Source organism: Drosophila mojavensis, unplaced genomic scaffold, assembly GCF_018153725.1.
Source record: "Drosophila mojavensis isolate 15081-1352.22 unplaced genomic scaffold, ASM1815372v1 contig_19, whole genome shotgun sequence".
Lineage (NCBI taxonomy): Eukaryota > Metazoa > Arthropoda > Insecta > Diptera > Drosophilidae > Drosophila > Drosophila mojavensis.
The window spans coordinates 5,480,198-5,504,915 of NW_025318726.1; the positions used below are offsets into that span (position 1 = coordinate 5,480,198).

A 24,718-nucleotide genomic window follows, 5' to 3' on the forward strand; every position below is an offset into this window, starting at 1 on the left:
ATCAGTGACTAGAGTCTCCAAATTTTAAATGTATACTTATATGCATTTTATACAATTTCGGTTTTTGTTAAAATTGTTAAAATATATGCATATCTATGTTATATTCATAATCTGAAAGTTTAGATTAAAGTTATTAAACAATTAGCTTCCCATAGTAAGCCCACACTGCAGCCAATGCGTGTTTATGCGTACGTACGTATGCCTGTGTGTGTGCGTGCATGTGTGCATATGCGAATCGTAGTCGGGCAGTCTCGACTACAGCTTTCTTACTCACCCAACCCGCTAGCCGAAACACCTACAAAAAATTGAATTCTCAAAACTTACAACAAATTTTTTGTTCTCAAAAATAGCATTTAATTTTTCAACATTACAATATTATTTACAGAAATATTACATGTTTTTATATAATAACAAGTAAGAAAACTCTAGTCGAGACTGCTCGACTACGAGATCCCCTAATCCCTTCGAGCAATAACTATGTCAATCATTTTTCATTTTTTCTGCTTACACAAGAAACAAGCACACACACAAACGCATACACCCACACACACACACACACACACACACACACACACACACACACACACACACACACAAACACCTACATACACATACACGCACACAAGCAGCCACGCATAAACACGCATGGGCTCCAATGTACGCTTACTCTGAGAACCTAATTGTTTAATAACTTTTTTTTGTGGACATACTATCTTCATAAAACTTTTATATCATGATTATACTAATGAAATGCTCGGCTCCTCACGTTTGAACGCGTCGATTTCCGAAGATATAAGAGCTAGAGAGCGCGGATGTCGAGTTTGCTTTTAAAATTCGATAAATCATCCCGCTATGTTTTTATCGAACAAAAACATTCAAGTTGAAGTCAGAGGCCACTACAGCTAATTGTGAATGATTTTTCATTTTTTAAAATTTCTCAAATATACAATATAATATGTAGATCATATGCTGAAAGTTTCATTAAATTCCGTTTTGTCAACAATTAATAAAAACAAGTAAGAACGTTGCAGTCGGGCGTTACCGACTGCGGAATACTCATTCACATCCCATCAACAATTTAGTAGTTAAGTTTCGCTCTAATACTGTAGAATATACAGGTTTTTCCGATTTGCCTCGCCTCAACTGGGCGTAGACACCTCATTTTTAGTCAGTTTTTAGAAAGAGATAACGGTACCCTAACTGCAAAGTTTGAATGCTTACCCTCAACAAATGTGAAAATTACAGGGTATTTTTCGATATGCCACACCCCTAAAGAGGCGTAAAAATTATTTTTGGGGAATCGATAGAGGAGGCTACCAGTAACTTAACTATCCAAATTTGAAGCTTCTAGCTCTTAGCCCCCTATGAGCGGACATATATCTACCATAGCGCGGTGGACTTGGGTGATCAGCCCGCGTATATATGAAAAATTTTCTTACGCTCAAAAAATGTGAAAATTACAGGGTATTTTTCGATATGCCACGCCCCTAAGGAGGCGTAAAAATTATTTTTGGGGCATCGATAGAGGAGGCTACCAGTAACTTAACTATCCAAATTTGAAGCTTCTAGCTATTATACTTGCCACGCCCCCTGTGGGCGGACATATATCCGACAAAACTTTTTGGTCTTGGGTGATCAGTCCGAGTATATATACAAAATTTGAGGTCTCTGCCATCAATAGGGTCCAAAATATTGGAGAATTTAAAAAATCACTATATCTTCAGGTCCGATTTGCCACGCCCCAATGGGCGTAGACTTATAATTTTATTTTTAGACTTTATAGAATCATACCATTAGCTGACGTGCAAAATTTCAGCATTCTAGGTTTACAACTTTAGGAGATACAGTTTTATCCGATTTGCCACGCCCCCAATGGGCGGAGATATATCCGCCAGCTCGTCAGCTCGTCGCCCTGATCAAGAATATATATACTTTGTGGGGCCTGCCACGCCTCCTTCTGTCTGTTACATACTTTTAAGAAAACCATTATACCCTGATTTCCCATTGAAAATGGGTTCAGGGTATAAAAAATGAAAAATCATTCACAATTAGCTATACTGGCATCTGACTTGAACTTGAATGTTTTTATTCGATAACAAGTTAGAAAACTCTAGTCGAGACTGCCCCACTACGAGATCCCCTGAACCCTTCGAGCAACTGATATTTCAATAATTATTCGCGTAAGCACACAAACACGCACACACACAGACATACGTACGCAGGCATAAACACGCATTGACTGCAGTGTTGGCTTACTATGGGAACTTAATTGCTTAATAACTTCTCTTCTGGATAGACTATCTTCATGAAACTTTCAGATTATAAATATAACATAGATATGCATGTATTTGCCAGAGGACAAGTCCCGTGTATTTGAAATACGCTTTTTACAAATGTGAGAGTGAGGGGGTGAATTAGAGGTGGGGAGTAAATTTTGACAAAAACCGTAATTGTATAAAATGCATATAAGAATACATACAAAATTTGGAGACTCTAGCTTTAAAGATGTAGGAGATATAAGTTTTTTACTGGTTTCCGATAATGTTTTAATCGATAACAAAAGAACGGGGCAAGTTATCTATATTTAAGATAAAACTCGATATGCGCGTGCTATACACGGACCTAGGAAAAAAAATTTCAAGTCGCTAACTCTTATATCTTCTGAGATCGACGCGTTCAAGCATACGGACAGACGGACAGAGCTAAATCGACTCAGCTCGTCGCCCTGATCAAGAATATATATATTTTGTGGGGTCTGCCACGCCTCCTTCTGATTATTACATACTTTTAACAAAACCATTATACCCTGATTTCCCATTTTCCATGGATTCAGGGTATAATAAAAACTATAGAGATCCTCATAGTAGAGTAGAAGAAATATAGAACCAAATTGGGAAATTGGTAAATGATAATATATTCATACCGTCAGTGCACATTGGGCCAGCGAGCCGATTTTTTGACGAAAATTAAATTTTTAAAGCTAGGTTCTTGAAATTTGGTAAATATGTTAGTGTCGATGCACATTACAATATGTTTATATGTTCAGACCGATCTGACCGGGCTGACCACCCAACCCAAAAAGCTTTGCCTAATATATGTCCGCCCACAGGTGGCGTAGCAAACCGCAGAAGTTTATATCTCCCAAGGTATAATAGCTAGAACCTACAAATTTGAATTGTTAAGTAACTAGTAATCTCCTCTATCGATGATTCATAAATAGGTGGCGCGGCATACCCTGTAATTTTCGAATTTTGCAGTTAGGGTACCGTTAGCTCGTTCTAAGAACTGACCAAAAATAAGGTGTCTACTCTCAGTGGGGACGTGGCATATCGGGAAAAACTGAATTTTCTACAGTATTAGAGCGAAGCCTAGGTACTGAATTGCTGATGGGATGTGAATGAGTATTCCGCAATCGGTAACGCCCGACTGGAACGTTTTTACTTGTTTAACACAAATATTCTGCGTACCCTGGACTTTCTTTTCCATAATTTTAGTGAAAATATGTAAAGCCACAATAATTTTGTCACGCTCGCAAGTAAACAGAAACAGCTGACTTTGAAGGGCTGCAAAAATTTCACGGATGCATCAAAGCATTTAAAATATTCTATTTAAGTTTTTAAATTAAAATAGATTTACTTTCCATAAAAAATTTTAATTTCGTCGAAAAATCGGCTTTCTGCCCAATGTGCAGTGTCTGAATATAATAGCCCACTTTTATTAGTTCTAAAGAAAGCCCTTCCGGTTTCTAAAGAGAATGAATGGTGATTAGTAGTTGACTATCGTCAAATTAATAAAAAAATATTGTCTGATAAGTTTCACTCGCAAGAATAGATGACATTTTGGATCAATTAGGCAGAGCAAAATATTTTTCTTATCTTGATCTCGAAACTCATACAGTGTCAGCTGTAGTACCCTCAGTGCTGGGGCCTCTCCGATATCATGTACGACGGCGTACTGCGCTTGGAAGTACCGGCAGGTGTGCACACCATTGGCTTTGCTGATGATGTAGCTGTCGTCGGCATAGGCAAGAAGCTTAAAAATACAGAGGATATGTGCAGCGAAAGTATCAATAGCATACGATACTGGTTGACAGGAGCTGGACTCGAGGTAGCGGCGCACAAAACGGAAGTCATCCTAGTAAGCAATTGCAAAAAAGTGGAAACTGCCAATATAAAGATAGGCAACGTCACCATCGCATCAAAGAGGGCGATAAAGTATCTTGGCGTCATGTTAGACACCAGATTAATTTTCCGCGAGCACTTAGAATATGTGCTCAAGAATTATGCTTAACACGCGGGGACCTAAACAGCAACGACGGCTTCTTCTAATGAGCGTCATTAGGTCTGTCATCTTCCATGCTGCTCCAATATGGCAAAGAGCGATGGCAACGCCGAGCTACAGCCGGGGACTGAGCGCAATCAGAGTCAGCTGCGCTTTCAGGACAATCTTCGATGATGCGGCGCTCGTCATAGCCGGCATGGTGCCACTGGAGTTTTTGGTCGCCGAAACCGTGGAGCGGAACTCACACGCGCCTGCATGACGCAACGCTATCAGGACGAACAGCACGATAGCATAGAAGGTGGAATAAAGGGCGATAGACACACACGCTCATCCCGGAGCCTGAGCAATGGGTAAACCGCAACGGCGAGGTTAATTTCTATCTTTCACAGATCCTCTCGGGACATCTAGAATAGGCAGTGGGCCGCTCCATCAGAGCGGACAACATAGTCAATGCGATGCTGGAATCGGAGGTAGCTTGGGAACTAATAAGCACCTTCGCGGCCACAGTCATGACGGAGGTCCGCAGAGTCGAGCGAATGAGAAGACGAACTGTCCCAGACTAAGCTAGTGCATAGTGCTAGCGAAGCAATTCTTTACGGCCGTCCCGAAAGCATCGCACGCTATCCTAGTCATCACGCATCTTGTAAAATAGCTATATAGCTTTGTTAATAAATGAATACAAAAACAAGTAAGAACGTTGCAGTCGGGCGATTCCGATTGCAGAAGACTCATTCACAGCCCAAACGCTGTCAACCAGAGTATATAGTGCAATTTTCAAGTCTAGTGCGCAACAAAAAACACGGCATGATGCCATTAAAATTAGAAAATCATCGATAGCTATTGCATTCAAATTACATACATATATAATTTATACAATTTTGATTTTTATTATATATTTATATCCATATATTGAATACCGGCTTCAAGCTAACAGCAGCTCAGCGCGATTTTCCTATGCATGTGCACACACTCATCGTCTATTCTATGCGTACAGACAGAAGCGCGCCTTTTCTCACATTCTTAGAATTTCGATTGATTTCTGGACTTTCTAGCCGTTACTGTAGTTTTGTCTTATGACGCTCTCTTATTAAGCTATTCTTTTTTAGCAACTGGCTGGTCAAGCAAAGCAGTGGCGCGTGTGCAAAGGGCGACGCAAGTAATGTTAGAGTAGGAGGTTCGAACCTCTACTATGTTTTTTTTTTTTCATACATATTTCGTTTTTTATAAGATAGATATTTTATTGGGAAGGTGCGAGCTTGACTGAATGGCACCACTAACCAGAGAACACATAGACTAGACAACTAGTGGAAAGCTTTGCACGCTTTTTTTGAGGCTTTAACACCCCAGACAGCTTTGGACTCGCTCGGCTCCTTACTTTTAGGTTCGAGCTACGAAAAAATAGGAACGCACAATCTTTTCGCTTCATGCGCTCGACCGAGATGGTCAAATGTTGAACAAAAGGTCACTCTATGCTCAATGTTTCCCTTGCTCTCTCTCTATCACGATGCTCTCTGCTCTCTCAAATGTGTATATGTATGTATGCATGTGAGCACAAGCAGCAGCTCACGAAAATTGAAATTTCGTCGCAGCAAGAACCCATGCCTTCCCTTCTGTGTGAAGAGTATACCGAACTTTTCAAACCGTTTGCCAAGCTCCTACAAAATATTTGCGTTTTCGTTATTATTTGTGGGAAGGGTATGAAAGCGTTGGTGCGCATAATGAAGATGTTTTCGCGACAAGCATGCACACACACACACACACTGTCTCTTGCTACATGTACCATGAGCATTTGTATGCCTGTGTGCGAAGCTCTTCATGCCTGTAGCAATTTTAAAGCCCAGCATTTGCATTTAGTCGATCTTGTGAAGTGATCTTCGCATGGGTTCTCGCTGCGACGAAATTTCAATTTTCGTGAGCTGCTGCTTGTGCTCACGTGCATACATACATATACACATTCGAGAGAGCAGAGAGCATCGAGAGAGAGAGAGAGCAAGGGAAACATTGAGCATAAAGTGACCTTTTGTTCAACATTTGACCATCTCGGTCGAGCGCATGAAGCGAAAAGATTGTGCGTTCGTATTTTTTCGTAGCTCGAACCTAAAAGTAAGGAGCCGAGCGAGTCCAAAGCTGTCTGGGGTGTTAAAGCCTCAAAAAAAGCGTGCAAAAAGCTTTCCACTAGTTGTCTAGTCTATGTGTTCTCTGGTTAGTGATGGCACTTAATACTTTTCACTTTCTTAGTCGAATAAATTTAGAAGTTTAAATTTGTTTCTTCTTAAACAGCCCTCAAATACATATACGCAAATATATACATATGTATATATGTAAGTTACACGCATAGCATCAAGCATTCCAGCCTTATACACGCGCTCATTTGCATGTGTGTATGTATGTACACATAAATGCGTATTCTAGCATATTCTAAGAATCTCGCTGCGATTGATTTGTCTTTGCATTGTTTTTGAATTTCCAGCCACCACTCTGGCTTTTCTTTGCTATGTGGCGTCATAACAATAATGTGATTTCGTTTTAACTAATGTTGATCGAAACGACGCGGTGGTGCTGTAGGCTGAAGCGCCGACGATCTTTATTTTAGCTATTTTGACAAACATGCTGTTTGGGTTGGGTGCGAGTTCAAATCCCGCGGAAAACACTTTTTTGTAAGTTGCAAATTTTTTTTGTTTTAGCTTCTTTTAAATTTTTTTTTAATTCATAAAAATGTTTCTTTTCGTATTATGAATATCTATTAAGCTTATTTATATGTACAAATGCATAAATAGATGGCTGACGCATATAAATGCCGCGATTCGGGCACTATAAATGCCGATTGCCACGCCCCTAGTGGCTGTAGACTCCTCATTTTTTTCCAGCAACTGAGCAACCGGTAACCTAAATGCAAAATTTGAATTCTTACGCTCAAAAAATGTGAAAATTACAGGGTATTTTTCGATATGCCACGCCCCTAAAGAGGCGTAAAAATTATTTTTGGGGCATCGATAGAGGAGGCTACCAGTAACTTAACTATCCAAATTTGAAGCTTCTAGCTCTTAGCCCCCTATGAGCGGACATATATCTACCATAGCGCGGTGGACTTGGGTGATCAGCCCGCGTATATATACCAAATTTCAGATCTCTAGCATCAATAATGCCTAAAATATAGCAGAATTCGAAACATCACTATACCTTCAGGTCCGATTTGCCACGCCCCTAGTGGGCGGAGATATATAATTTTTCACCCATCTTCATAGAATTAAAACATCAGCGTACGTGCAAAATTTCAGCAATCTAGGTTTATAACTTTAAGAGATACAGTTTTATCCGATTTGCCACGCCCCTAATAGGCGGAGATATATCCGCCATAGCTTGTGATCTTGGGTGGTCGCTGCGGACCTACATACTCAATTTCAGCTTTCTAGCTCTTCAAGAAACATGATTTCTGGTAAATCGGAAAATGCATTTTCCGATTTGCCACGCCCCTAGTGGGCGGATCGGGATAATTTTAACACTTTATAAAGCGGAGATATACACGAGTATGTGTTCCAAATTTCAAGTCTCTAGCTTCAATAGCGCCGAAATAGATTGCGTTCATACGGACAGACGGACAGCAAGACGGACATTGCACAAAACCAATGTACTCATTTCACTTTCGTGAATGAGTCTAAAAAAACAAAACAAAAAAAAAAAAAAACAAGTAAGAATGCTCTAGTCGAGACAGCTCGACTAGGAGATCTCCTGAACCCTTCGAGCAATAGCTATTTCAATTATTTTTCACGTCTTTCTACTTACACACACACACACGATTCAGATTATGATTATAACATGGATATGCATGCATCTACGTTAAAAATTTGGAAACTAGCTTTAAAGTTGTAGGAGATATAATTTTGTAACTGATTTTCTATAAGGTTTTTAATCGATAATAAAAATCGATACCTCCTCCCGATATTTTTATCGATTAAAAACATTATCGAAAACCAGTAATTAATTTATATGTCCTACATCTTTATGTACTTATATGCATTGTATACAATTTCGTTTTTTTTGTCAAAATTTACCCCCCACCCCTAATTCACCCCCTCATCCTCACATTTGTAAAAGCGTATTTCAAATACACGGACCTTGTCCTTTGGCAAATACACGCATATCTATGTTACATTCATAGTCTGAAAGTTTCATGAAGATAGTCCATCCACAAGAGTTATTATAGAATTAAGTTACCATAGTAAGCCCACACTGCAGTGCACCGCAGCCAATGCGTGTTTAGGCGTGCGTACTTATGTCTGTGAGTGGGCGTGTATATTTGCATATGCGAATAATTATTGAAATATTAGTTGCTCGAAGGGTTCAGCGAATCTCGTAGTCGGGCAGTCTCGACTACAGCTTTCTTACTTGTTTTTATACCCTGAACCCATTTTCAATGGGAAATCAGGGTATAATGGTTGTGTTGAAATGTATGTAACAGGCAGAAGGAGGCGTGGCAGACCCCACAAAGTATATATATTCTTGATCAGAGCAACGAGCTGAGTCGATTTGGCCCTGACCGTCTGTCTGTCCGTCCGTATGTATGACCGCGTCGATCGCAGAAGATATAAGAGTTAGAGACTTGACCTTGTTCCTAGGTCCGTGTATATCACGCGCTTATCGAGCTTTTCTCTAAATATCGATAACTACTCCCGATATTTTATTATCGAATAAAAGCCTTATCGAAAGCACTAACCAGAGAACACATAGACCGGACAAGTAGTGTAAAGCGTTTTGCACACTTTTTTTCGGGAGTTATCTCCCAGACACTTCGTATTTGCTCGGCTCTTCACTTTTTGGGTTCGAGCTACGAAAACATACGAAAGCACAATCATTTCGCTTCATGCGCTCGACCGAGATGGTCAAATGTTGAACAAAAGGTCACTCTATGCTCAATGTTTCCCTTGCTCTCTCTCTCTCTCGATGCTCTCTGCTCTCTCGAATGTGTATATGTATGTATGCACGTGAGCACAAGCAGCAGCTCACGAAAATTGAAATTTCGTCGCAGCGAGAACCCATGCGAAGATCACTTCACAAGATCGACTAAATGCAAATGCTGGGCTTTAAAATTGCTACAGGCATGAAGAGCTTCGCACACAGGCATACAAATGCTCATGGTACATGTAGCAAGAGACAGTGTGTGTGTGTGTGTGCATGCTTGTCGCGAAAACATCTTCATTATGCGCACCAACGCTTTCATACCCTTCCCACAAATAATAACGAAAACGCAAATATTTTGTAGGAGCTTGGCAAACGGTTTGAAAAGTTCGGTATACTCTTCACACAGAAGGGAAGGCATGGGTTCTTGCTGCGACGAAATTTCAATTTTCGTGAGCTGCTGCTTGTGCTCACATGCATACATACATATACATATTTGAGAGAGCAGAGAGCATCGTGAGAGAGAGAGAGCAAGGGAAACATTCAGCGCAGAGGGATCCTTTGTTCAACAGTCGACCATCTCGGTCGAGCGCATGAAGTGAAATGATTGTGCTTTCGTATGTTTTCGTAGCTCGAACCCAAAAAGTGAAGAGCCGAGCAAATACGAAGTGTCTGGGAGATAACTCCCGAAAAAAAAGTGTGCAAAACGCTTTACACAACTTGTCCGGTCTATGTGTTCTCTGGTTAGTGTCGAAAGCTAGTTATTTAATTATATCTCCTACACCTTTAAAGCTAGAGTTTAAAAATTTTAAATGTAGACTTATATGTATTTTGTACAATTTCGGTTTTTGTTAAAATTTACCTTTGTAAAAGGCGTATTTCACACTAGAGCATATTCATGTTATAATCATAATCTGAAAGTTGCATGAAGATCGTATGTCCACAAGAATAATTATTAAACTCGAGGATGTGTTCCAAATTTCAAGTCTCGAGTTTCAATAGCGCCAAACAAAATTGCTTTGTTTTTTTTCGGACAGACGGTCAGACATGCACAAAACTAATATACTCATTTCACTTTCATGAATGAGTATAAAAACTCATTATACCCTATTTTTCCATTTCTATGGGCTCAGAGTATAAAAATTGTGCACAGTGGATTTTTCATTCCACAAATGATATTTTTTACTAAAAGCAAGGACACGTCAAATACGCAATCCACTGGAACATAAGGTGGTAAATATAATCATCCAATTATTGCTTTAGCTGCATCACGGTAAAAATTTAGTAAATCTTTTATTTATTTATTGAACTTTTTATTGCAGTCACATTTATATCAATATACTTTATTTTAAAGTCCTTTTTCCTTTAACAACCATTGGTCGATTGCGAATAAGTCCTTTGCGCCTTTTAAGGTTCTAAAAAAAATTATCAAAAAATTAAAATAGATGTATACCGCTTTTAAAATTATAAAAAATAAATACCTTTCGAGATATAAAGTTTGTTGGTGGGATAAGTCTATCTTTGGCTTTTAACGATGGTCTATTAAATTCAAAGGGCTTCTTTACTCTATAGATCCGAACGAGCCAATGTTCTGTTGTATAAGCTTCCTCCAAATATGTCAATTCAAAATCTTTATTGCCAATTACAGCATTGCGAGTCCGATCGTATCCAGAAGGTCCCCTATAAACATAAAAGTTTTGTATTAATAATATTTTAAAACAAACAACGAACCTCCTGTCAGGATGCCCGACAAAGAGATAACCTAACAAACTCAACATCAATCGCTATTAAAATATTTTACTTCATCATAATCTAAATACATTTGAAATAGCTCACTTAACTTAGCTTGCTTTAGCTATTTGGAAAAGCAATTCAATTACTTAACTTCGCTGTTTCTATTCGGATTTCAATATTGTCTATTGAAGATTTGTTTAGTAAAAATATAAACTCATTCACAGTACAGTTCAGTACATTCCGATTATTAGAGAACACGTTACAACGTATATGTTTGCTTATCATCGCAATAATTGTACGGACACTATAAATTATTTATATCGTCGTTATAACTAGCTCTAATAGGTTCTGAGTTCGTTCAGACAAACAAGCTGAATCGATTAAGTTTATCGCCTTGGAGCTGCCAGGCGTTATTTTGCGATTTAACAAAATATACTTCCTATACATCTTTATATTATGTCACATATGCGATAGAAGTGTGATTGAATCAAATTGAGTTACCTGTAATCCAATTTTAACTCGCCAAACCGATAGTAGCTCAATTTGTACATCAGACAATTCAGTAATGCCGGAGCTCCCTCTGCATCAACTCTAAATTCACCGCGATCCGTAAAGAAATCGCTTTCCTTGATATCTTTTGGATGTTCTCCTTCCGCGATGCGTACCATCCAAAGGAACTTGTTTATATCATCACCGGAATATCCAATCACACCTCCAAATATTACTAGAACATAGTCCACGTCCAAAGATGTCATTATTTCGTAGGACTTTTCTTCAGTCGACGACATTGCCTTTCCAACTAGGGCTATATGGCTATTATTCCAAGTATTATTATCGACTAATGTTGTTCTGTTAGCCATCCCGGCAATTTGGTACCCATAATCCCACCATGACATAATACGAGCGTCATCTGCCGTGTTTTGAGAGAGCCAGTAATACGCTTCTCTAAAGTCATCTAATATATTTCGTGAACTAAAATACAGATTAAACCAAGTAAGAACGTTGCAGTCGGGCGTTACCGACTGCGGAATACTCATTCACACCCCATCAGTAATTTAGCAGCTAAGTTTAGCGCCCTACTTGGCGTAGACATCTAATTTTTGGTCAGTTCTTAGAACGAGCTAACCCTAACTGACAAATTTGAATGCTTACGCTCAAAAAATGTGTAAATTACAGGGTATTTTTCAATATGCCACGCCCCTCACGAGGCGTAAAAATTATTTTTGGGTCATCCATAGGGGAGGTTACTAGTAACTTAACTATCTAAATTTTAAGCTTCTAGCTATTATACTTTAGGAGATATAAACTTTTGCGATTTGCCACGCACCCTGTGGGCGGACATATACCCGTCGAAGCTTTTTGGTCTTGGGTGCTCAGCCCGAGTATATATACCATTTGAGGTCTCTAGCATAATAGTGTCCAAAATATAGTAGAATTAAAACATCACTATATCATCAGGTCCAATTTGCCACGCCCGCAATGGGCGTAGACATATAATTATTTAATCTTTAATCTTTATAGAATCATAACAGCCTACGCGCGAAATTTCAGCGTTCTGGCTTTAAAACTCTAGGAGATTTGCCACGTCCCCAATGGGCGCAGATATATCCGCCATAGCTCTTGAATGGTCGATGCGGAGCAACATTCTAAATTTTAGCTTTCTAGTTCTTCAACTATCAGAAAATGAATTTTCCGATTTGCCACGCCTCTAGTGGGCGGATCGGGAAAATTTTAACACTTTATAGATCGGAGCTCTACACGAGTATGTGTTCCAAATTTCCAGTCTCTAGCTTAAACACAAGGACAGACAGACGGACATTGCACAAAACCAAAACTAATTGACATTTGTGAATGAGTATAAATATTATATTTACACTATTTATTAATTTATTGTTTTCCGCTCGCTTAAAAGATGAAGAAGAGAGTTTCCGGGCATCCTTTTTTACTTATTTTATGCATTATATATGCAAATTAAAATAGTGTATCTCAAGTTCTGCTATGAGCAGTATTAATATTCTATACTGATGACAACGCAAGATAAAAGATATACAGATGTTTTCTTTAAAATTTGAGTTTAAGTACGTTTGTGCGTTTATTGCAATAAAAATAAAATATGTGTACGTACCCATCCTGGCTATTATGAAAAGCAAGAACAATAGACGGGCTCGAATATGCATTACTTGTTACCCATGTGCAATGTACAGCAAACATCATTAATATCATTAGAACCGCCAAAATTACGATACTTTTCAAATTTGAGCTTATGCCAGTCTCGTGAGTGGGATCATGTTTGGTTCGGTGCCTTAACTTTCCGGCCTGTAAATATTAAATGCATTATTAATATTATTTATATAATTTTTTTATTTTTATGTTAACATCCCCATTGGTTTTCTAGTTAGTTTCAAGTCACCTAATACTTATCTATTAGTACTCCGAAGATGATTTAAGTTGGTTTTATTGTATAATTTACATATTTGTCAAATGTAGAGCTAGTTGATTATTATAGCTATTTACCTTATCATACAAGCTTTTTTTCTCCAATGATTCCTCCTGCTCATCAATTTCTTGTACAGAGTTAACCGTGTTTGCCAATCGTTTAGACGAGTCTTCTTGCAGGAACACATCTAACAGTCCAGAAAATGCTACACCAGCAAGCATGCACACAACAGGAGTTAGGGTCAACATTAAACGGACCATCACACCGGCGAAATAGACAGCGCTTATGGCGTAAAGTATCACAAAAACGCGTTCGTCATTGACCCGCTTTACACAATACCACAGGCCGACAGGAAATGCACACACAAGAATGTGCAGATCAAAGAAGAAGGAAAACCACGTGGTAGGCTGATGTTCGGATACAGATGCAATAATGGGAATATGAATTTTAGCATAGCCGGTATCCCAAAGTGAGTAAAATCTTCCACTCCATGGTGCAACAACGCCCATCATAGTTAGCACAACGACGGCAACGAACACTAAGACTGCTGATAGTAATCCGCCAACAATAAATAATTTCTTAAATTCATTTCTTGACAAAACAGTTTGCAAGTGGCGCAGAGCAGCAACAGCCATGAGTAACACAAAAACACCCATTGCCGCCATATGTTCACTTGTGCGAATCGGTTGAAATCCAACAAACGGTATTTGCATGGAGAACAGCAGTCCGAGAATATAGAAAGTGCTGTAGCTGGTTAGAAGTCGCGGGGAGTAGCGTCCCATTATCAGGAGCATAAAAACATGCAATGGAATCAGGTTGATAATAAATACATATCCTCCCCAAGCCGAAACCATATAAAAGTAGGATATCGCTGCGCCAGCTGACCAAAATACGGATCCAGTCTTAACAGATCTTACCCATAAGAAGTATGTGAACTGTAATGCGAATATGGCTATTCCTTCGTTATCATAAGAGCCTGCAACAGAGCGACTAATATAACCGGGCACTATGGCAATAAAGCTTGCAGCAAATAATCCAGCGCCAGGCGACCAAAGTTCCTTTGTTAGTAGATACGTTGAAATAGACGTGAGGCCACTAAAAACTGGTGCCAGAAAGACACATATGTCACGTATGTGTACGGGAATGTTCAATATATGTAATAGATAATGGATGCCACCAGATGTTATCATTAATCCAGGGTATACAGTGCCTCCAACGATGCGACCGAGTGGATACCAGGCACGCTCATCAAACCAATTAAGAAATTTATACCAGCCATGTTGCACCATGTAGGCAGTTGCTCGGTAATTGAACCATGGGTCGAATTCATGTATTATCGATTCAAATCTTATGACGGCAAATAAACGGGACGAAAATCCGGCTATCCAAGCAATTAGTAAGACAGCAAATGTTATAAGGCTGCTGTAACCAGCAACTTTACTATTCAATATTTTCGATCCCCGGTTCATTTTAAATGTGTGATTTATCTCACACTTTAATGTCAACGAAAAACAACTAAGACACGTAGCCTAAAATATACCGGCGATTACAGAGTAACTATTACGCTAATATTGTTATCGAGTAATTTTTCGGGCTCGATAACTGTATATTCTGTAATCAAAATATGGGTACTCCCCCAAAAAAAGATATTAAGTATATAGTATTAAAAACATGACCAATTGAATATTGAATCATGAAAATGCAGAATAATATCATAATTAAAGGAAAAAACAGTAAATATTTAGTAAAATTCGGTTTTCTAATTCTAAGTTCTTGTAGCCTTCTGAAGCAGAAGACTAAAAAACTGTGCAGCACAAATACGCTCGCTCGCGAGCATAGTGCACGCTGAGGCGAAGACAAAACGCAAGCAATCAGCTTCAAACGCTGCTATGCTGATTTTGAAGACGAATCGCTTGCTATTTTAACATCCTACTTGAATCCTCATCAAATCAATATTCTGATAATACTCTATCCTCAAAGGAACCGAGCACTTGCATTTGCATTTGTCGACCTTGTGAAGTGCTCACATACATATGTATGTATGTATGTATATACATTTGATTGTGTGTACGCATGAGAGGCGCTGCTCACAATTATGGTATATGATATAACTTGTAGAAGCTCTTGTATGCCTGTGTGCCTTTACATGTGCGTGTGTGTATGCCTGGGAGATGAACATTAGCGTGTGCCTCCATGAACTTAAAATGGTGTGAACGATTTTGGGTTTTAATTGAAGAGGCGCGCTTATGTTTAAGTACCTGATTTCATTCAATGATCGTGGGTTTGCCTATCAGAATGAATGTTTTTTAAAAATGTGGTACCTGATTTCGCACTGATTTCGTCGTGCTATCTTTCATTACCCGAGCCATCCAATACCAAGCCGAGCGAATACGAAGTTGGCCGGGACTTGCTAGACAGATGTTGCGGCGTGGAAAAACGTTGCTCTACATGTCTAGTCTATGTGTTGTTTGGTCAGTGGTAATAGTCAATCTAACACTGCATCTGCTCTAAACAAGAGTTAATTACTAATTAATTAAATACTAATTTCAATGTACGCGAGCCGGCTGATTAAAGCTGAGCCGCTGCGTGGGAGAAAGAGACATCGCAAAAGGGAGAGCGTGATCTCCGTTACAAATTCTCTTAAATGCTAACATATTCTATGAACAGCGGCTCTTAATTACAATGAAGCGATGATTGCTGAGCCCAACAACTTAACTTGCTCTTATATAAACTTTTAATATATTGATTCATATATACATACATATATGTATAGGTTTTTGAATCGTGTTTTCGAAATATTCATAACGTAATTCCATTAATCCGTGCTGCAAAATAGCTGTAGTTTGCCTAAATTTAACGTTTGATTTTTATACCCTGAACACATTGAAAATGGGAAATCAGGGTATAATGGTTTTGTTAAATGTATGTAACAGGCAGAAGGAGGCGTGGCAGACCCCACAAAGTATATATATTCTTGATCAGAGCAACGAGCTGAGTCGATTTGGCCCTGTCCGTCTGTCTGTCCGTCCGTCCGTCCGTATGTATGAACGCGTCGATTTCAGAAGATATAAGAGCTAGAGACTTGAAATTTTTTTCTTAGGTCCGTGTATATCACGCGCATATCAAGTTTTTCTTTTTTAATCGATAAATACTCCCGATATTTTATTATGTCCGTCTGTCCGTCTGTCTGTCCGTCCGTCCGTCCGTATGTATGAACGCGTCGATTTCAGAAGATATAAGAGCTAGAGACTTGAAATTTTTTTCTTAGGTCCGTGTATATCACGCGCATATCAAGTTTTTCTTTTTTAATCGATAAATACTCCCGATATTTTATTATCGATCAAAAACCTTATCGAAAGCTAGTTATTTAATTATATCTCCTACACCTTTAGAGCTAGAGCTTGCAAACTTTATATGTACACTTATATGTATTTTATATAATTTCGATTTTTGTTAAAATTTACCCCCCACTCCTATTTCCACCCCCTCACCCTGACCTTTGTAAAAAGCTTATTTTAAATACTAGAGACTTGTGCTTTCGAATGTACATATGTATATTTGAACATTATGATCACGTTCTGAAAGTTTTATTAAGATTGTACGTCTAGAAATTAAATTATTCGACAAATAAATTCTTATAATGTTGCCCACACTGCAGCGCAGCCCAAGCGCAGTCGCTGCTTATTGCACAGTTAGCAGAGCGCGTTCTAATACGCGCGTGTGTATGTATGTGTGCCGAAAAGAAGTGCAGAGTGATTAGAATATCAGATTGGAGGGTTCAGGGTATCTCCTAGTCGAGCAGTCTCGACTAGAATCTTCTTACTTGTTAAATAATAAGTTGTCAGTTTTGGAAACCTATGCTAATTCAACGCACCCGTCGGCCATTTACTTAGCGCCCAAACATTGCGGCTTCTAATAAAAGACTAAATGGTGCTATGTATTGAGCCTACAAGCATCATTGTATGTCCAGGAATCAAATAGGTGATTATAATTGTATTTAAAAAAGTTGAAGTCTCTAAAAAAACGCAAACCGGCAAGCATAGCCTTATTCTTTTTTTTTTGGCCAGCGCAACTAACTCAAAAAAGGCTCAGACTTTATTTTTTTTTTTTTACTATCTAGAAGAAAATCTTTATAAGAGCTGAGGATATTTCATTACAATCTCTTTTACCATAATCTTTTCCACAACTTAAGCAATTACATCATAATTTCGTAATTATGCTTGCAACTTGATGCACTAAAACTCAACGTAACACTAATTCGAGCTTTGGCAGGATCGCTTCTTATCTGCTTAATCAAAGAATATTAAAAGATCAAGGAATAACGGCAAAAAAGAACATGAAAAAAAATTCCCGTTTAAAGTAGCTAACTACACTTAGAGAACAAAAAAATTTGTATGGACATACGACAATTTCGCGCGTATAGAAAAATGTTAGTATACATACGTGATAAGTATGGGAACATACCCTCTACGCACTTAAAAGCTAGCATACATAAAATAGATAATATTATCTATATGTGGCAAGTGTGAACTGTCAGACTAGAATAAATATGACTCTGACCCTTAGCGACAAGAATATGTAAGAGACGAACGCTGAGCCTTACAACCTCAGCGATAGGATAAGAATAGATAATGGACCCACGCGGAGCCTTACAAACTCAGCGATAAAATAAGAACATGTAATAGACCAATGCTGAGCCTTACACACTTAAGGGTTGAAATTATGCATGAGTCTGGGTATATAAACCCAGGCTCAGAAGAATAAAGATCAATACGCAACTAAACACCATCACAGTAAAGTATATTCGTTCATGGTCCTTCGAGCCGGATGAAGTATTTTAATACTTCAATGCAATCCACAAGGAAAAATGTTTGTGATTAGTACAAAGTGAAGTGCTAAAGTATTATAGATTTGTGCATTAGCTTACCAACCCCAGCTGTGAGTCGAGGCACAGCAAGATCAACCTGTTGATCAAAACAAAAAAAAACCTCCAACGAGATAAGCCAATGGATCTACAATAAACAAACAACGGTGTCGTCAACCATCAATATTTAAAGAGAAATATATGGTGGCATAATGGCAGAAATCAGAGCCAATAAAGAATTCATGAAAGTCGAAGTTGCCGACAACGCCATAGACACAGACCAACTGTATAGCTGGGAAACGAGACCGAAAACATCAAAGCAAGCTATGTTTTCATTTGGTGGTTCGAGCCCAATGGAAGAGTTGGTAAAACTTGTGGATAGGAAAGCTCTAAGATTAAGGAATGAAATGGCAAACGAGTCTGCCATCTTAGAGCACAACATCCAGGAAGATATTCTATCCTATAAAGACAGGTTATCTTTCTGATGGAAAAAAGTCCAGCCAGCGCTAGCAGATTTAGAGGTAAGATTTGGAGAGCATTCCTCCTGCAGTGATGGGACTGTTTATGCAAGCGCTACAAACTTTATATGCCAGTGGACATGGAACTGCTGAAGAATGATGATGAAGGCAGTATCCGCAATTGCGTGAGCACCTCTGATAATAATGACAACGTCAAAGCTGATGAGATGACAGCATATAAAATACATATAAGTCTACATATAACATTTGCAAGCTCTAGCTCTAAAGGTGTAGGAGTATAATTAAATAACTAGCTTTCGATAAGGGTTTTGATCGATAATAAAATATCGGGAGTAGTTATCGATTAAAAAAGAAAATTTTGATATGCAAGTGATATACACGGACCTAGGAAAAAAAATTTCAAGTCTAACTCTTTTACCTTTTGAGATCGACGAGTTCATACATACGGACGGACGGACGGACGGACAGACAGACGGACAGGGCTAAATCGACTTTGCTCGTCGCTCTGATCAAGAATATATATACTTTGTGGGGTCTGCCACGCCTCCTTCTGCCTGTTACATACTTTTAACAAAACCATTATACCCTGATTTCCCATTTTCAACGGGTTCAGGGTATAACAAGTAAGAACGTCGGCGTTAGCGATTGCAGAATACTCATTCACAGCCCAAACGCTGTCAACGAGAGTATATAGTGCAATTTTGAAGTCTCGTGCGCAACAAAAAACAGGGCATGATCCCATTAAAATTTGAAAATCATCGATAGCTATTGCTACTTTCTGGACTTTCTAGCCGTTACTGTAGTTTTGTCTGATGACGCTCTCTTATTAAGCTATTGTATTTTAGCAACTGACTGGTCAGGCAAAACATTGGCGCGGGTGCTAAGGGCGACGCAAATTATGTTAGAGTAGGGGAGGTTCGAAACCTCTTCGATGTTTTTTTTTTCATACATATTTCGTTTTTTCTTAAAAAAAATTGTATTGGGAAGGAGCGAGCTTGAATGAATGGCACTTAATACTTTTCTTTTTCTTAGTCGAATAATTTTATAGGTTTACATTTGTTTGTTCTTAAATAGCCCTCAAATACATATACGCAAATACATACATATGTATATATGTATGTAAGTCTACACGCATAGCATCAAGCATTCCAGCCTTATACACGCGCTCATTTGTATGTGTGTATGTATGTACACATAAATGCGTACTCTAACATATTCTAAGAATCTCAGTTGCGATTGATTTGTGTTTGCATTGTTTTTGAATTTCCAGCCGCTACACTGGCTTTTCTTTGCTATATGGCGTCATAACAATAATGTGGTTTCGTTTTAACTAACGTTATTCGAAACGACGCGGTGGTGCTGTAGGCTGAAGCGCCGGCGATCTTTATTTTAGATGTTTTGACATGAACATGCTATTCGGCTTGGGTGCGAATTCAAATCCCGCGGAAAACTATTTTGTAAATTGAAAATTTTTTTGGTTTTTTAGCTTTTTTATATTTTATTAATTTTATAAAAATGTTTCCTTCCGTGTTATTAATGTCTATTAAGCCTATTTGTGTGTACAAATACATTAATAGATGGCTAACGCATATAAATGCCGCAATATGGGCACTATAAATGCCGATTGCCACGCCCCTAGTGGCCTCATTTTTTAACAGTTCTTAGAACGAGCAACCGGTTATCTAAATGCAAAATTTAAATTCTTACGCTCAAAAAATGTGAAAATTACAGGGTATTTTTCGATATGCCACGCGCCTAAAGGGCGTAAAATTATTTTTAGGGAATCGATAGAGGAGGTTACCAGTAACTCAATTACCCAAATTTGAAGCTTCTGGCTCTTAAACTGTAGAATATAAACTTTTGCGGTTTGCCACGCCCCCTATGGGCGGGCATATATCTACCATAGCGCGTTGGACTTGGGTGGTCAACCCGCGTATATATAACAAATTGCAGGTCTCCAGCATCAATAGTGTCCAAAATATAGCCGAGTTCGAAAAATCACTATATCTTCAGGTCCGATTTGCCACGCCCCTAGTAGGCGTAGATACCTAATTTTTTTCACCCATCTTTATAGAATTAAAACATCAGCTTACGTGCATAATTTCAGCATTCTAGGTTTAGAACATTAGAAGATATAGTTTTATCCGATTTGCCACGCCCCCAATGGGCGGAGATATATCCGCCATAGCTCGTGATCTTAGGTGGTCGATGCGAACCTACATACTCAATTTCAGCTTTCTAGCTCTTCAACAAACATTATTTTTGGTATATCGGAAAATGCACTTTATAAGTCGAAGATATACACGAGTATACGTTCCAAATTTCAAGTCTCTAGCTTCAATAGCGCCGAAATAGATTGCATTCATACGGACAGACGGACGGACAGACAAGACCAGACAGACATTGCACAAACCAATATACTCATTTCACTTTCGTGAATAAGTCTAATAAGTAAATCAGTCTTTTTGCATTATAATATACTAGTTGTCCCGGCGAACTTCGTACCGCCTAACAGTCTCTATATATATAAAACAAAATAGAGTTTGTTACAAAACTTATAATTCGAGATCTGCTGCACCAATTTTCATGGTTTTTGATTTGTTGGATTTGTCTCTGCCCCGAATTGGAAACAGGCATTGTATTTTTGAGTGCTCGCTAGAAAAGTAGGGAACGCAATGGCTCTGGTGGCGGGACCACTAATGGCAATGTCACTTTACCACTAAGGCAGCACAAACCGGGCGTTTCACCAGCAAACTTCAATGCGCCACAATGCTGGCAAACAACGTCCATTGGACCAATAGTCAATGGTGCAATCATATCGAAACGCTTCTCGATTCAAATCAATCCTTGAACCATTTCTTATTGCCATTTCACGGGCTGCCTCTCTTTGAGAAGCACGAATTAAGGCCCTTCTTTGCTGGGTACTAACGCAGAGCCTTTCTCGGGCGATTTCTCGCTCTTCGTCAGATAATTGACTCGCGATATTCCGTTGCCTAATTGCATTATGGGTCCGCTGGGAAAGATTAGATCTTCTAGGACGCGGCATTTTTATTAATAGTAATACTGCCCTCGCACAAAACCATATAAAACAATCGAGAAATATAAATATAAATAATTTACACAAATTTATGTTTGAGACAAACAAATACCTGAACATTCGATATATTTAGCTTTTGTACGCACGCGCACAATTATTATTTATAAAGTTTAAAAGTCCAAAAATATAAAAAGCCAAAAATACACTTTTTAATAATTAACTTTTTTTTTTTTAATTTGGAATTTTGAATTTTTTATTTATTTTTGATTAGTCAGGTTTTAATCTTTTGATTTTTTTTTAATTTTTGCAGATTTTTGATTTGAAATATTTATAAAGTTTAAAAGTCCAAAAATATAAAAAGCCAAAAATACAGTTTTTAATAATTAACTTATTTTTGTTTTTAATTTCGAATTTTGAATTTTTTATTTATTTTTTGAACAGTCAGGTTTTAATCTTTTGATTTTTTTGAATTTTTGCAGATTTTTGATTTGAAATATTTTTCTTTTTGATTTGGAAAAAATTTTCTTTTTGATTTGGAAAAAATTTTTTTTTGTTTATTTTTTTTTTTTTTTTTTGCCGTAGACTGACTACATTTGTTTATTTACTTCTATACAGGACCGAAACTGTCACTGTTGTCAAGGCTACTGAGTATAAATGGAAATTTGAATCTTTAGGGAAAAAACCGCGTTTTTCAAGTATTCGTCAAATTTTTTCAGTATTTTAAAGATCTACTGACCTACTCGTGGCGGAGACAAATCCAACAAATCAAAATTCATGAAAATTGGTCCAGCAGATCTCGAGTTATAAGTGCTAAGACACTTTTACACAACTCGCTTTTATATATATAGATGTACATGCTTTTTATACCCTGAGCCCATTTTCAATGGGAAATCAGGGTATAATGGTTTTGTTGAAATTTATGTAACAGGCAGAAGGAGGCGTGGCAGACCCCACAAAGTATATATATTCTTGATCAGGGCGACGAGCTGAGTTGATTTGGCCCTGTCCGTCTGTCTGTCCGTCCGTCTGTCCGTATGTATATATGAACGCGTTGATTTCAGAAGATATAAGAGCTAGAGACTTCACGAATGTGAATCAGTATATTGGTTTTGTGCAATGTCCGTCTTGCTGTCTGTCCGTCTGTCCGTCCGTCCGTCCGACCGTATGTCCGTCTGTCCGTATGAACGCAATCTATTTCGGCGCTATTGAAGCTAGAGACTTGAAATTTGGAACACATACTCGTGTATATCTCCGATTTATAAAGTGTTAAAACTTTCCCGATCCGCCCACTAGGGGCGTGGCGTCGGAAAATGCATTTTCCGATATACCAGAAATCATGTTTGTTGAAAAGCTAGAAAACTGAAATTTGGTATGTAGGTCCGCGCCGACCACCCAAGATCACGAACTATGGCGGATATATCTCCGCCCATTGGGGGCGTGGCAAATCGGATAAAACTGTATCTCCAAGCTAGAGCGCTGAAATTTTGCACGTCAGGTTTATGTTATGATTCTATAAAGTGGCAAATCGGACGTGAAGATATAGTGATTTTTTAAATTCTTCTATATTTTGGACACTATTGATGCCAGAGACCCATAGCTCGCAAATAACTGTTAACACTTTTTCGTTGTCTGCAAAAAAGTGTCTTTCACTGACACAGTCAAAAAAACTCAGACAGAAACTGTTTTTGTCGCGTCTGGCTTAGCTCTCTCGCGCTCTGAGGGAGACAGTTGTTTCTGTTTTCGTTTCCTCAAGTCAAACACTGATCGTTTGCTTGAGTTAAAGAAGTAACGGTAAGTTGCGTTTGTATGGGTAATCACGCGCGATTGCTGCGTTCTTTTTGTATGTATGTATGCGTGTATTTACATGCACACGAAGGCAAAAACATTTTCTGCTGAGTTTTTTAGTCAAAGTGTTTTTTGCTGAGAGGCTTTGTGTGAGGGAAAATCGTGTTAGTTTTACGCGACACTCATGTGAGAGCGTCACACGAATGAGTGATCGCATTGCGTCTGAGCGAAACAGATGCTAAAGAAAACAGAGAGTGACGCTCAGAGATAGACGTGTCTGCACAATTTTTTTTGGTTATGATGCGAGGAAGAGAATAAACGAAAAAACGCTCAACTCTCATTTGCAAGCTCTGCAGAGACCTCCAATTTTGTATATATACTCGGGCTGATCACCCAAGACCAAAAAGTTTTGTCGGATATATGTCCGCCCACAGGGGGCGTGGCAAACCGCATATATATATCATATGCTATCTCCTACAGTATAAAAGCTAGAAGCTTCAATAAGATAGTTAAGTTACCAGTAACCTCCTCTATAGATGACCCAAAAATAATTTTTACGCCTCTTTAGGGGCGTGGCATATCGAAAGATACCCTGTAATTTTCACATTTTTTGAGGGTAACCACTCAAACTTTGCAGTTAGGGTACCGTTATCACGTTCTAAGAACTGACCAAAAATGAGGTGTCTACGCTCAGTAGGGGCGTGGCAAATCGGTGTTTTCTACACTATTAGAGTGAAACTGAACTACTAAATTGTTGATGGGATGTGAATGAGTATTCTGCAGTCGGTAACGCCCGACTGAAACGTTCTTACTTGTATTTACAGCGCGGATATCGAGCATATCATTAAAAATCGATAACTCTCCTAGATCATTTTTTATCGATAAACAACTTTATCGAAAACCAGTTATAAAATTATATCTTCTACACCTTTATTGCTAGAGTCTCCAAATTTTTAATGTATGCTTATATGCAATTTATGCAATTTCGGTTTATGTTAAAATTTACCCCACACCCCTATATCCACCCCCTCACCATCACATTTGTAAAAGGCGAATTTCAAATACTAGAGACTTGTGCTTTGGCAAATGTATGCGTATCCATGTTATACTCATAATCTGAAAGTTTCATGAAGATCGTATGTCCACAAAAAAGTTATTAAACAATTAAGTTCTCATAGTAAGCGCACTCTGCGCCCATGCGTGTT

General features: G+C 38.4%; 1 protein-coding gene across 2 annotated transcripts; it reads right to left on the minus strand.

The window, feature by feature from the left end:
- Nucleotides 1-10,457: 10,457 nt before the first annotated feature.
- LOC6572012 (dolichyl-diphosphooligosaccharide--protein glycosyltransferase subunit STT3B) lies at nt 10,458-14,911 on the minus strand. Of its 2 annotated transcripts, XM_001998130.4 has the most exons (5): nt 13,426-14,910; nt 13,037-13,227; nt 11,413-11,883; nt 10,659-10,857; nt 10,458-10,592 (listed from the first exon to the last, which is right to left on the minus strand). In XM_001998130.4, exons 1-5 carry the CDS (start codon nt 14,815-14,817, stop codon nt 10,521-10,523), a joined length of 2,325 nt encoding a protein of 774 aa, XP_001998166.1. In that variant the 5' UTR covers nt 14,818-14,910; the 3' UTR covers nt 10,458-10,520. The 2 variants fall into 2 exon arrangements, with proteins under 2 accessions (XP_001998166.1, XP_043863740.1); XM_044007805.1 differs by lacking the exons at nt 10,458-10,592; nt 10,659-10,857; nt 11,413-11,883 and adding an exon at nt 12,831-12,927 and having other exon boundaries at nt 13,426-14,911.
- Between the last annotated feature and the right edge of the window lie 9,807 nt (nt 14,912-24,718).